The sequence below is a fragment of the Panthera leo genome, chromosome E3 (assembly GCF_018350215.1).
Source record: "Panthera leo isolate Ple1 chromosome E3, P.leo_Ple1_pat1.1, whole genome shotgun sequence".
Classification (NCBI taxonomy): domain Eukaryota; kingdom Metazoa; phylum Chordata; class Mammalia; order Carnivora; family Felidae; genus Panthera; species Panthera leo.
The window spans coordinates 8,638,335-8,651,966 of NC_056694.1; the positions used below are offsets into that span (position 1 = coordinate 8,638,335).

The 13,632-nt window shown below is 52.0% G+C and overlaps 1 protein-coding gene across 1 annotated transcript in view; it reads left to right on the forward strand.

Moving 5' to 3' along the window:
- The window catches only part of CUX1 (cut like homeobox 1), a 340,084-nt gene that overhangs the window by 245,078 nt on the left and 81,374 nt on the right, over positions 1-13,632 (forward strand). Inside the window, 1 exon segment of the mRNA XM_042921134.1 lies at positions 13,174-13,222. Coding sequence (XP_042777068.1) covers positions 13,174-13,222 — 49 coding nt within the window.

Here is a 13,632-nt window from a genome sequence, read left to right on the forward strand (position 1 = left end):
CGGCTCAGGTCATGATCTCACAGTTTGTGGGTTTGAGCCCCACGTCGGGCTCTGTGCTGAGAGCTCAGAGTCTAGATCCGCTTCCTATTCTGTGTATCTCTCTTTCTCTCTCTCTTTCTGCCCCTCTCTCTCAAAAATAAATAAACATTAAAAAAATTAAAAAAAAAAAAAAACAAGTTGCTTGCTTCTCGGACCGAGCCAGCCAGGTGCCCCAATAAGAATCCTTTGTTCTCTAGTTCGTGGTAAGTACTTTTCACAGACTTGAAGCATGCCAGGTAGATGCCAATGGGTGACAGACATAGACAAATAGGCTCTTACCATTAACATTGTTTTCACTTTCACTAAACTCAGGGATTTATCATCTGGGTACTCAGGGTCCTTCTCAGAAGGGTTGAACCTGGGGAGCCCCCTACCCTGTCATTGAAAAGAGACCAAATCCAATTTCCTGTCCGGAATTACCATGGCATTGTACATCAGCGATCACAAGCGTAGCTGGGCCGAAAGGCAGCTTTTTGCTGCACATGTCTTCCTGATGGCAGGGCCTCGAGATAACATCAGCTGAGGTTTTCCAACCATGAGCATGTGAAAGAGGGTTTGGCTTGGCTAATAAGCATCCCTTCCAAAATCAATTCCGTAATAAGACCGGGAAGGTTGTTTGTTTAACGCAAAATTGTCATCATACCTACCTCCAAAAAGGATTGCAAGGGGCTTTAGCACAACCCACAGAATCACTGAGGCTCTGAGGGTGGACCCTGGGAGTTCAAGGGTAAAGCTCTATGGGGAAGATACTTTTAAGGCTCGGATTTGAATAAAAAGGCTCGACTATTCAGTAACCCGACGTGACTAAGACATTCCATACATAAGGTTTTTAAAGAGTTCCGTATTACTGTGACTGATGTACTGTTTGCTTGGCTACGAGGGAAAACTTTATGTTGCAATTAACCTTTCTATTTTTTTCCCCCGCGTCTAAGTATTGTGAACTTCCTTTGTGGTATTTTAGTGATTAGACAGGATGGAGGGTGTTCTTAAAGATTCATGGCCAAGTCCGATGATGTCAGAATGAAGGGAAGGGACGGTCTTCGTGGGGCCAGCAAGTCTGGCCCCGTCTGAATTGTTTGTCTAACACTTCACAAGGAGAATAGGAACCGCTGAATTATTCATTTTCAAGTTGCCCTAAAAAAGGCACTTACGCTGCCGAAATGCAGACTTTTGGTGCCAGCGAGAGGAAGAGGAAGGATGCAGTCTTTCCTGAGTGTGCTGCGGCCTCGAGTTTCACTTCCCAGCCCCGCAGGGCGCAGGGCGGAGGCAACAACCAGCTGGCTGGAGTGCGGGCCACTCGAGGGGGAGGGGGTTGGGGACAAACACCGGAGGGGCCTCCGCAGCCTCCAGTGGAGCTGAGTGTTGGATTTGCTGGGGAAAGACCAGGGGGCCAGGAAGGTTTGCAAGGAGGCCCGGGCCTAAGATGGGCCTGGGGAAGTTGCCTCGGCCTTGGACTTGGAGGTGAGGAGGGGGAGGGAGCCGAGAGTAAGAACCGGGGTGCAACTGGAGATCTTTTTTATTCTTAGTTTTAGCTTCTCTGCCACCAAGCCTTCTCTTAGCGTTTCCTACCAGGTAGTACTTAGGGGAGAGGAGGGGTCATTAGGATCCGTTACACTGAGGAATGAAAGCAGGGCTCTTGCCCTAGGCCGGCCGCTCACCGGCCAGCTCCTCTGTCACTCCTCCACCCTGGGCCTCAGTTTCCCCACCTGGGAAGTACCAGCAGTTTTTTCCTGTAGGCCTGTGGTTCCCACTGGCCGCGCATGCCCTGTACGTGGAGACGGGGGAAGCAGGGGCAGTGGCAGGAATCCGATGATTTCTCTGGAGCAGTCCCTCGCTTGGCCAGCACCTGTCAGTGGTAGGCAGGGCACCTGCAGGTCAAGTAAACAGGGAAAGAGAAACAAAATCTGCAGGGCGGTTCTAGAAGAGCCAGGCTTAAACGGGGGAAGCGGTGCTCCAGCTGCTGGAAAGTTGCGCTGACAGATTCCACGCTGAATAGTGCAGAAGACGTTTAAAATGTATATGTGAAAAGTGACGTTAACAGCGGGCCCTCCCCAAACATTTTTTTAAAAGTCTGAAAGCAAACAGGCAGCAACCTGGGTCCTCAGTGCTGCCGGGATGGTCTCTGCCGAAGGGCCCTCGTACTGATGGTGCCGCTCCTGGGGGGCAGGGGCGCTCAGTGAGCCGTGAGGGGTGCGTGGGACGGAGGCGTCCCCCCCCCCCCCCAGAATTCGTTGTCCTCTCGTTCTCTGTTCTCAGCAGTCTTTTTTCTGTATCAAAGACAAATACTCATATGTGACGTTTCAGTCATGTTTCTCTTACGGAGTTCGTTCCTCCCCTTTGCTGAGGGAGTCCGTTGAGATTCTGGGAGGTTAACTGACTTCCCCAAAGTCTGCAAAGCGCCGAGTCTGGGCAGAGCCAGACTTCCAGCACAGAGGCCCGCCCCCCCCTCCCCTGCTGTGAGTTGCTTTCTTTACTTATACTTTCTATTGGGGAGGGGGGCATTCCTTTTTATGTTAAATTTCCCACACACAGTAGAGGACAGGACCCCGAGGTTCCTGTCGTGTAGTTGTGGCCACCCCGTTCATGGCCGCCTGTCTCCTCTGCCTCCTTCCACCCCAGTTTTATCTTGAGGCTCTTCCAGAATCCTTTCCCTTCACTTCTAACTGTTTTATCATATATACGTCACATAAAGACTCCTTTTGTGTGTGTGTGTGTGTGTGTGTGTGTGTGTGTGTGTGTGTGTGTTTTTCAAGATTTTATATATTTTTTAAGTAACCTCTTCTCCCAACACGGGGCTCGAACTCACGACCAAGAGTTGCACACTCCACCCACTGAGCCAGCAAGACGCCCCTAGACTCTTCTTTAATGTAACCACAATACTATCACCCGATCAAAAGCTAATTTCTTAACGTCATCAATACTTAAATTTCTAGTTGCGCCCAATCCTAGATGGTTTGATTTTTTTTAAATTTGTTGGACCCGGGATTCAAGTAAAATCCAGATGTTGGAATTGGTTGGTACACCTTTAAGCCTCGTTCATTTTCCAGATCGCCCTTCATCCCTTTTCCTCTTCCCTGCAATCTACCTGCGTAAAAAAAAACTGGCTCATTTGTCCTGAAGAGTTTTCCCACGGTCCGGATTTTGCCAGCAGCATCCCCGGGTATAGCCGAGCGTGTTCTTCTGTCCTCCGTAATTCCTCTAAGTGTGTAGTTGAACCTGGAGGCTTGATCAGATTCAGACTGGAAATTGTTGGCAAAAGCCGCTTCGTGGGTCAGGTTGAGTACCTTGTGATGTTCTCAGGTACTGAAAATCGGCTGAGCGGTAAAGATCGTGTTTTTCACGCACGACAATGAGCATGGGTATGTGCGTGGTCTCAGTGGTTTCCAAGCCCTTTTCCGCTCCAGCCGAGCTCTTACTTTATCCTCATTCCAGCTTCTTTGAGAGAGGCCGTATTATTCCTGCTGAGCAGATGGCTGTCAAGCTCAAAAGTCTGCCCAAGGTCAAACAGCTAAAACGGCAGCGGGGAAGAATTCGAGCCTGTTTGCTCTCCTGGCCACACTCCTGGGCTTCTCCAGACCACAGTTTCCCCCCATTTTACCTCCAGTACCTCCATCCTACTTGGGACCCCCGGGCCCTTGATTTGAGGAAAGAAGAGGATGTTCCTATCCACCCTGCTTCTGGCTGCTCTGAGGGCAACAGTGTTTCAACTCGAGAGAAATGACAAGAGGCATCCAAAGTTTAATCCCGACACTTATCCCAAGAGGCTTTGGATGGTCTCGGTAGCAAAAGCAGAATGAATTGTGCAATCTCATAACCTGATTCTCGGCTACAGCTGTCCCACGTCCCTGCCCAGAGATGACTGAAGCCTGAGTGACAGTCACAGGCTGTTTCTGATCACACCGAGGGTCATACACACTGGCGAGTGACCGGCCTGCCGGAGCTGCCCTTGTCGGTTTGGCAAACCTTGTGCAGACCACTTCGTGGGTCAGCTAGAACCAGGTTAACCTAAAGGAAGGTTTTATTTAAATCATTTCATGAAACCGAGTCCGCCAAAGAGTGGGGCAAGAAGGGAGATTTTCTTCCCGTTTGGGATCGACAGGAGGAGTCTAACTGAAATTGATTTTGTTACTTGTTGTATCGTTTAAATTTAAATAGAATGGTCAGGAAAAAAACAAACCAATTGTGGTTAATTTCCGTGTAGGCAGAGGTGATGGTCTGGCCGTTTCACTGCCTCGACGCGATTTCATTTCCAATAAGACTAAAAACCACTGTTTCCGGAAGGTTTGACCTGGAGGTTAAGCGCTGCGGCCATCTCTCTGCTCAGGCCCTTGATTTGACTGGGGAGGGATGGGTCCGCTCTGGAGTGACACGTTTGATCAGAGGCTTGGAAGGGAGCCAAGTGGCTTCTCCCCTGCCCTCCGATTCTGCCAGAGCAGAGATAGCTTAACGCCAGTGGAACATGAAAGATCGGTCTGGTCACACACAAGAGGGTTGTCCAGAAAACCTCTCCTCAGAGAACACTCTCCTCCTCTCCACTTGCCCTCCCAGTCAGTGTCTGCTGAGTCCCGATTTATGCCCAGCTCTGTGCCAGGCACACAGATACGCTGGGAGCCAGGACGACTGGCCCTGCCTTGGGGAACTCACGGTCCAGTAGAAAAAGGAAGCCTAACTCTGGGTCTTTGCATATTTTTTTTCTCCAAGGAGATTGTTGTCCCTTTTTTCAAAGGCTATGAAAAGTGCCAAGAACTTAAGTCTGCAAAAGCAACTTACAGACTCTTTCCTTAAGAGTCATATTTACATGGGGCGCCTGGGCGGCTTAGTCGGTTAAGTGTCTGACTTCGGCTCAGGTCATGATCTCATAGTTCATGAGTTCAAGCCCCACTTCGGGCTCTGTGCTGACAGCTCACAGCCTGGAGCCTGCTTCCGATTCTGTGTGTCCCTCTCTCTCTGCCCCTCCTCCACTCACACTCCGTCTCTCAAAAAATAAATAAACGTTAAAAAAAAAATAATAAGTCATATTTACAGTTTGACAAAATACACCTACACCCTCTGCTCTTTTTTGTTTTGCTTTGAGAGAGAGCTCGAGTCAGGGAGAGGGACAGAGGGAAACAGAATCCTAAGCAGGCCCCACACTCAGCTCGGAACCCAACGTGGAGCTGGAACTCACGACCCTGGGGTCATGACCCGAGCAGCAATCTAGAGTCAGACACTCAACCGACTGAGCCACCCGGGCTCCCCAACCGTCTGTTCTTTAAAATACCAGCCCACCGGCTGCTGCCTGTCAAATGCCAAGAGGACTTCACGTAACACACAGATGTCATCGTTAATTTGCATGTTGAGTCAACTGATGTTTTAGTGTGCACCTGCTGTGTTCGCTGAGATTATAGCGGTGAATAAATAAGTGATCAATATATGAATAAGATACTTTGAGGCCAGAATAAGTGCGATAAAAATAAGACGAATGGACAGTGGGGAGTGGGGCTGCTGGGAGGCCTTTCGGAGGACAGCCACTAGAGCTGAGACCTGGGTGGTGACTGCAGCCATCCATCAGGACCTCAGCAGAGGGGACAGCTGTAGGGACAAGCATAGTCCCAAGGAACAGGACTGAAGAAGCCATGAAGTGTTAGTTAAATGAGCTACAGAAGGAAATTTACATGGGACGCGTGTTGCTGGCAGGTTTCTCTGCAAGAAGGATGAACCCCAGCAAGTCTCTTGGGTTGGAAGACTTGGTTGTTTGAAACGTGGGAAATGTGGAAAAGGAGCCCAGGTGTTTATGGGAGGCAGGTCTGCAATCGGCTCTGTTCCCTGCAGGGTCGGGGCGCCTGAGGAGATGTGGGGCCTCTGGCCCAAAAGACAGACCTCATTGGGCCTCATTTGGACCTCATTGGGAGGGAACAAGCCAAAAAGAAGCTCCTGGAATCCATGGCGCCAACCAAGGCTGACTGGTGGCCAGCAGACTAGATTTGACCACAAACTGCCACGGGAATGCAGTGGAGGGAAGGGCTAGTCCCGGCAAAAGAGGCCACAGACCTCATGGGAGAGGAAGGGCTAGACGGACCCTCCCCGAGAGATGGTGGCCGGGGTACTGCCACCTGGGGGTAGTGGGCGACGGGTCCAGGCACCCCAGGGCTCGTGTGCCCAACGACAGCATGCAGGCCGTACAAAGGGAATTTGGTTTGGGTTTTTTAAGAGCAGCGGCATCAGGGCACCTGGCTGGCTCAGTCGGTAGAGCATGTGACCCTTGATCTCAGGGTCACGAGTTCGAGCCCACGGTTGGGTGTAGAAATTACTTGAAAACAAAATCTTTAAAAAAAAAAAAAAAAAGCAATACCGTCAAATCTGTTATGACTTCACTTTGGCAAAGATAAGACAAAAGAAACTGCAAGCAAAGCTCCTACGTAAGTATTTATGAAAAAAACACTAAATAAAATATCAGCACGTAGAAATCAGGAACACATAACCATGTGATACACCACAAACAGGAGCAAATAACTGTCAGTATAATTTACCATTTTAGCAAGTCAGAGGAGAAAACCCACTTAATTCACTTCATAAATGCTTAAAAGGCACTTAATGAAACCAATATCTGTCTTTTATTAAAAAGTCTTAATAAAATAGGAACAGTTGGATATTTCATTAACAAAATAAAAACACATATATTTAAGGTCCACAGTGAGCAACGCGCTTAACGGTGGACCATTCGATGCGTCACCCTCAAAGCCAGACACCAGGCGGGGGTCCCCACCGCCGCCTCGCTATGTCACGTGGTACCGGAAGCACAGGCCACCGCCACCGTCCGAGGGAACGAAGAGAGATAAAAGGGCAGGAGGAGACCGTCCTTTCACATGCACGTGAGGGACAGGACACCCCAAAAGCCCAAGAGAGCAACCAGAAAGCCGTTCACGAAGTTGAACCGGCGTCTACTGTGTTATGAGCCTTTTCTCTGGCTGGAAGGCTGTTCCGCCCTCTGCCCCACCGTTCTGTGCCCGCAGACACCTCTTTATCCGCCGGGATGTAGACCAGATGGCCCCGCACCCGTGAGACTGTCCCTCCTCCTGTCTGCAGAGGAGACACGGTCCCTCGGCGGGCTATTACTGTACCAAGTTACACCCCAAATCATTGGGGTCTCTTCATGTCCCTGCATCCGTCCCCCCAGCTGAGTAGGCGGTGACAGGGTCCTAGCGGGTGCATATTTCTGAGTTCATAGGACGGGCAGGGTGTGTCCTGTGCACTAGCAGTTAAGGCAGACGCCATTAGGCACTGTGCACTCGGCACGGGGACATTTGTGTCCCTCTCCGACGGGGCACGTAGAACGTGCTCAGTAGGCGTTATTGAGTAGAGATCCCCCACACCTGAGTCCGAGCGAGTGGCGCCCGTCCCGGAAGAGGGCACGGTGCCGCCTTCTCTGGGCACAGCCTTGCCCCGGCTTGTCACACGATCCTCTGCAGACCGGCCTTTCCTCTTGGCGGCATCGGGTGCCTGTGCCGTGCGCAGGTCCTCAGCCGTGTGCCCGTGCAGGGGCAGGGAGAGACCTTTCCTGAGAAATTCTGCCCCCAATTTAGGGAATTCCAGACCACGGCCAGGAAGCCTTCTTCCGCACCTGGCCTTCTAGCCACCTCTTTTTCCCTTTCCTGCGTGTTATTTCTGAACCCAGGCCGGTGAGCCCCACTCCTGTATCTCTGCCTCCTGTGCTAAGAGAGCCTGGCCTGGGTGACCAGTGACTGACCACCTTCCTGACAACAGAGACCAGCACATGCAGCGTCCGGGTGGAGGGGGAGAGTCACCTTATTAAACATCCTACAGCTTTTTAAAGTTGCATTTGCGGGGCACCTGGGTGGCTCGGCCGGGTGGGCGCTCAGGTCATGATCCCGCGATTCATGCGATCGAGCCCCGAGTCGGGCTCTGCAATGACCACACGGAGCCTGCTGGAGATTCTCTGTCTCTCCCTCTCTCTCTCTGCCTCTCTCTCTCTCTCTCTCTGCCTCTCTCTCTCTCTCTGCCTCTCTCCTGCCTGCACTCGTACTCTCTCTCTCAAAAAATGAAAATGTGTTTTTAATTTTTAAAGCAGGGAGAATTAATCTTTAGATACTTCTTTTGGTGTCCAAGAATTTTACAGTCTAGTGTTGAGACTACTGGCTCTTGACTTGGGTCCAAGAAGACATACTGATCTGAAGGTTGCCCCGGACGCTTTTCCAACTGCCCTGTAGATATGCTTTGTTTTAACAGCTCCCGATGTGGTTGTGATTCTCTGCTGTTGAAATCTGTGCCAGCCTTGCCCCGATGCCATCCCTTAGCGCTTGGGAGGCTAAGTACGAAAGTAAATACGGAGTTTCTAGCGTGGGTATAGTTTGTCTTCCGTCACTGACCGCATCCCTTCAAGTTCCTCATAAAAATTGTGTGCTAGCCCAGAGAGGACCCTGAAATGATCTGTGGGGAATGGATTGGACGAACTGCACATTCCAGGCCGAGCACAAATTATCTGCTTTGTGAAGTCAGAGCAGAGCATAACGCAGTACAGGTTAGTAGATCGGTGAAAGCTGTTTTGTCAGCTCATAAAAAGGTGAGAGAACCAAATTTTTATAATAAATAGTTTTGCTGGGCAAATAGTACGTGCGGTTATTATGGACTTTGGAGAAAATAGATGATTTTAGGCTAATGTCGGGTTCCAGACCCTGACGTGGTCGGTGAGCCCTCAGAATGGAAAGGACAAGAAACCTCTGGAATATCGTTGACACTCGTGCCGTGAAAGCACATGCCATTTCGCTCATTACTGTGCTTTTTCAGATAACATTTCTACTTGTGGTATGAACCCCTGGGCGTTTTCCTAATACTTACTGCTGAGGGCAGTGTGTCCGGTAGGATTAATTTTGTTGGGGGCTGGGGGCAGCCATCGGGAGGGGAGGAGACTTGTAGGCTCAGCAGCAGATGTGTCCTCAGACGAGGCCGGCACACGCATCCGAGAGCCCGCCATCTTGGTCCTTGTCTACAAATGCCAGTGGCCACGCTTTCTGTCTTCAGAAGCCCTGACCACACATCAGTAGCCAGCTAGTTGTGTCTTCTTTGACCTCTTAAGAGGTATTGGAAAAGCCAATCAGGAGCCTACAGACTTGTAAAATAAGAATCCGAACCTTTCCTCACCCCCGGCATCCCTGGTTCCTTCCATTGTCTCCTCCTGTGGTTTCGGGTCCATTGTGTGAATGGGAAGCTGTAGCAGCCAGGCCCCACTGTCATCAGGATACCCGGTATTGAGTAGCCACCACCCCCCTCCCTGCTTGTTACCAGCAGAACTCAGTGTTGTGATTATCATTTGAAAGCTTTGGAAATCTGAGAGTTGCTCACAGAATGAAAGGTAAGTGAGGTAGTTGTTATCAGGTTCAATATTTTGGTCCATTTAGTGGTTGCTTAGTAACCGAGGTGAAACTGACCAGAAGATGGAAAAAGTTGAAATTCATTTCCAGGGATTGCCGCAGCCTGCCAAGAAGGCACCTTCCTGTTTCAATGTGACTAATCTTTCTAGAAGTGACTTGAAATCTTTTGGAGATGATGCACTGTTTCCTGGATGTTAGGTATACTAACGAATATCCAAAACCATTCGCTTTCTGAGAAGAAATCCGGAGAGTCTGCGTTTGTGAGGAGGTTGTCAAGTTCCACCCACGTCCCCTAAACCAAGCAGGATCTGGATGCCACTTCCCAGCCCCCACGGGTGCCAGCCTTGCCCATCCCTGCCTGTAGGTAAAGCCAGGCCCCTGGGAACCCCTCTGTTCTCTAGCTCCAGTGTGTGTCCGACCCTGAACCGGCCCCTTGGCCACTGGCAGCGGCCAGGTGAGAAGTGAGGAATGGCTGAAAACAGGCGACGGTGGCCCAGTGACCCCCCCGCCCCAGGCAGCCACACGTCTACCCCGTGTCTCCAGACCCCCAGGACTGGGGAACTGCACCCAGGGGGACCACCGCTGCCTCTTCATACGGCTTCCCTCTGAGAATTAAAGTGGAAGCCCTGGCCGGAGACTTCTCCCGGTGGAAGGGAGTTACCAGTGAGGGCTCTGGGGGCCTGGAGTCATCCCCTCCCTACACACACGGCAAAAATGCGTTGAACCCCCGCCATGCACCTTTCTGCTCCAATTCACCTTGAGAGACACACAGCAAAGCCCGCCCTCTCTCCTCCCTCCACCTTCCCTGCCAGATAAAGAATAACTGGTCCTCCAGGGGTAAACAGCCCCAGAGGAAAACACCCCCCTGGAAGACAAACCCCCAACCCAGCAGTGTATCCACTGTGTGAAGCAAAAGCAAGGAGTGATCAAAAAACCTCATGAACTGGCAACGCCCAGTATGAAGAACAGAATAATCAAACTAAGGAGCAAATGAGAAATGTTCCAGGGTGGGTGCAGCCACACTTGGGTCAGACCAAAGAACCGACCAGAAGGCAGCAGGAAAGGCTAGAGAGACGGCAGGTGCAAAGCAAAGGTTGTGGGAACGTGGAGAGACGGAAGGAGATGTGGGTACGTGAGAGACCCAGCAGGAGAATTTGGGGAAAACCCTCAGCGGCACGGGCTCAGGACCTGGGCTTCCTCCGCCCAGGCCATTCCCCAACCTGATCTGTCCAAGGGAGAAGTGAGGCGTGGTCGCCAGCATAGCTGGTCTGGGTACCCAGTGGCCACGCGTTTCCGTTCTTCTCCCATACATGTGCAGCACCCGCAAAATATGCAGGAGCCGTGTCTACGTGTGCCCGTCCTATAGTCCCCGGCCAGGGCCAGATGCTGGCAGCTGTCGGGAAATGGTTGCAGAACGAGCGAGGGAATGAATGAGCCATGCCCATAGCCGGGGAAATCTGCCATTTATACCTGGATTTCCTAAATACATGATGAATAACCGTCTGATTTAAGTTCCAGCCTGTGTTTAAAAGTTGGGATTTGCCTGGGGCGCCTGGGTGGCTCAGTCGGTTGGTTAAACGTCCAACTTGGGCTCAGCTCATGATTTGTGAGTTCAAGCTCCTCGTCGGGCGCTGTGCTGACAGCTCAGAGCCTGGAGCCTGCTTCCGATTCTGTGTCTCCCTCTCTCTCTCTGCCCCTCCCCCTGCTCATACTCTCTCTCACGCGCTCTCTCTCTCTCTCTCTCTCTCAAAAATAAACATTAAAAAAAGTGTTTTAAAAAAAGTTGGGATTTGCCTTGGGAAAAGTTCGCTATTTCATCTTGAACCCAGTGAACTTTGCACGTCATCGGCAGGTGGTCAGGATGGCACCTGTCAGTACTGTCAGGCAGTTATGTTGAAGACCCTCAACACTGACATTGGCTTCTTTACCCTCTGTAGTCAGCAGACTCTCTTTTCTATGGCCCTGCCATTTTTCCTTGAGGTCTCGGCGGTTTCCAGTTGAGACGATGCGCTGAGATGTTTCGTAATTTAAGCCACCCCGGCCCACCCCCTCGTACCCAGCACTTGGCTGCAGGGGCCCCGAGACACTGTCTTCTTCACAGAGCCACTCTAAAAATAGCTTTGTGTCTCTAAGCCATTTTATGAGTTGCTTCGGACTTTTTTTTTTTCTTTTTTTTTTCAGACCGATCTGAAAGCAGGATACTATTTCAAACAGGTTTATAAAGAGCGTTGAACCCGATCACAAGGCATCGGTTACCCCATTCAGGCGGCTGGGCGCTGATACGGTTGCCTCAAATCAGTGTTCCTTCCACTGCAGTCTGGAAAAGCCTCCGGGCCAGAGGGAGCCCAGATGCAGCAAACAGCAAAAACCAGGGCCTGAGTACAGTTTGGCTAACTCCTCGTATTAGGGGTGGGCGGTTAGGGCCAGACGGGCAGGCTTCAGGGACAGAAGAACCCTCTCGGAGCTGGGCCCGTTACGGGTGCCCTGAGCTGCCCCAGGGAGCAGCCAGGCCTGAGGCCAAGCCCTGTGAAGCTCCAGGGATGAGAGTGAAGGAGACCCCGCTCCCAGTGCGTGGGGACCTCACCTCTAACCCGTAAACTCAAAGCCCTGCCACTCCCTGAGATGGAGCAGCTAGGAGGGGTTGGGAAGTGCTGGGGGTGGGGGCAGAAGCAGGTGAGGGTCCCGGGAGCGGAGGGCAAGCCAGGGAGACAGCACAGGCTCACTGCGGGCCCACGAGTGGCGTTTGCCGTCGGAACGCGGGGCCCTGGGCTGACGGGTGGGCCAGGGCAGGTGGTGGGCACAGCCTCATGGCAGGACCTGGTGTAGAGCACGGAGCAGGAGGCTGGGGCCGGTAGGCGACAGAGGGTTCTGGCCCACATGGAGTGTGGAGTCAGGGGTCCCCCGCCGGAGCGGGCCCTGAACCCCAACGAGGAGCCCCGTAACATGCTCCACCTGCCGCGGGCGTGCTAAGCCTTCCTCGATGGCCGCCAGGCTCAGCCTTGGCCTCCTGACAGGGGCCCCGGGGACCTGTCTTGCAGAAGTCGGGGCCGTGATGGCCCAGGTACCCTGCTCTCGCCTACGTCAGACTTTTGGAACCAGCCCCTTTTTAGCACTCAGCATCCCCTCTGTCTCATGATCTTGGAACCATATATTTGCCTTGGAATCGCTCAAGGGAATGCATTCAAAACAGAGAGAAAAGGACAAAAAAGGAAAAGACCCTAGCAACTCCCTGTGTGTGAGCCACCAGGTGACAACAGTGAACTCGGGTGGTTTATGGAGCAGACTGCAGACTCTCTCAACCTCCATTTCCATCCTCCTACGTCCCTCTCCTCTGCCTTCTTGTGGTGCTCCCCGTCCTGGCAAACTTCTACACATCCTTCAAAACCCAGTTCACACCTCACCTCCTTTGAAGCCTTCCCAGATTCCCTCCCCTAAGAGGAATTTCTGTCTCCCTCCCGTTTTCTGGAGGCACTCTGTTCAGAGCTCTGTGCAGTCTCCTGGAAGGACACAGCCTAACCTATCTTTTCCTGGCTCTGTCTCCCTGACGAGATTGGGAGCCCCACCCCCACCCACGGACAGGGCGGCCTTCCCCACAACTCAAGCACACCTCCTCCCGACGGGCAGGTCCACACAACCCCTCGCTTCCCCAGCGCCAGGGACTCTGGCCTGTGTGACGGCGGGTCATCGTGCCCAGCTGGGAGCCGTGGTCACCCTGAGCCCGCCCGTTGCCAACTAACAGCGGTGTCTCTCTCTCTCACCTTTCCAGGGCCGACGAAATTGAAATGATCATGACGGACCTTGAAAGAGCAAACCAGGTAGGATGCTTCACGGCCTCGGACTTAAAGTCACCACAGCATAGCCATTTCTGTCATCTTGCAAGACATTTCTCTCTGAGTTAGCAGGCCAGTTATTCTTGTATTTTTTTACATAACAACTGTCCATGTCGACGCTTCTTCTGGTGCCCTGAGAAGTGCTTTCCTGGGAAAAGTGTTTGGTGTGGTCCCAGCGCCCCAGACTCCGTGCTGAGAATCCGCTTCAGGGTGGCCGCTGCTGGTCCTTTTTCTTAACCAATCCCTCAAACATCCGTCTCGGCTCCCGTGGCGGCCGTCATGCCCCAGACTTTGTCGCGGTGACTCGCACCGTAAAGAGGTCTCTACCTCTGCCTTTGGATGCACAGCCCCCTCCCGCCTGGTATTTAAGTCGTCACAGATGCTTTGGGGAAAGT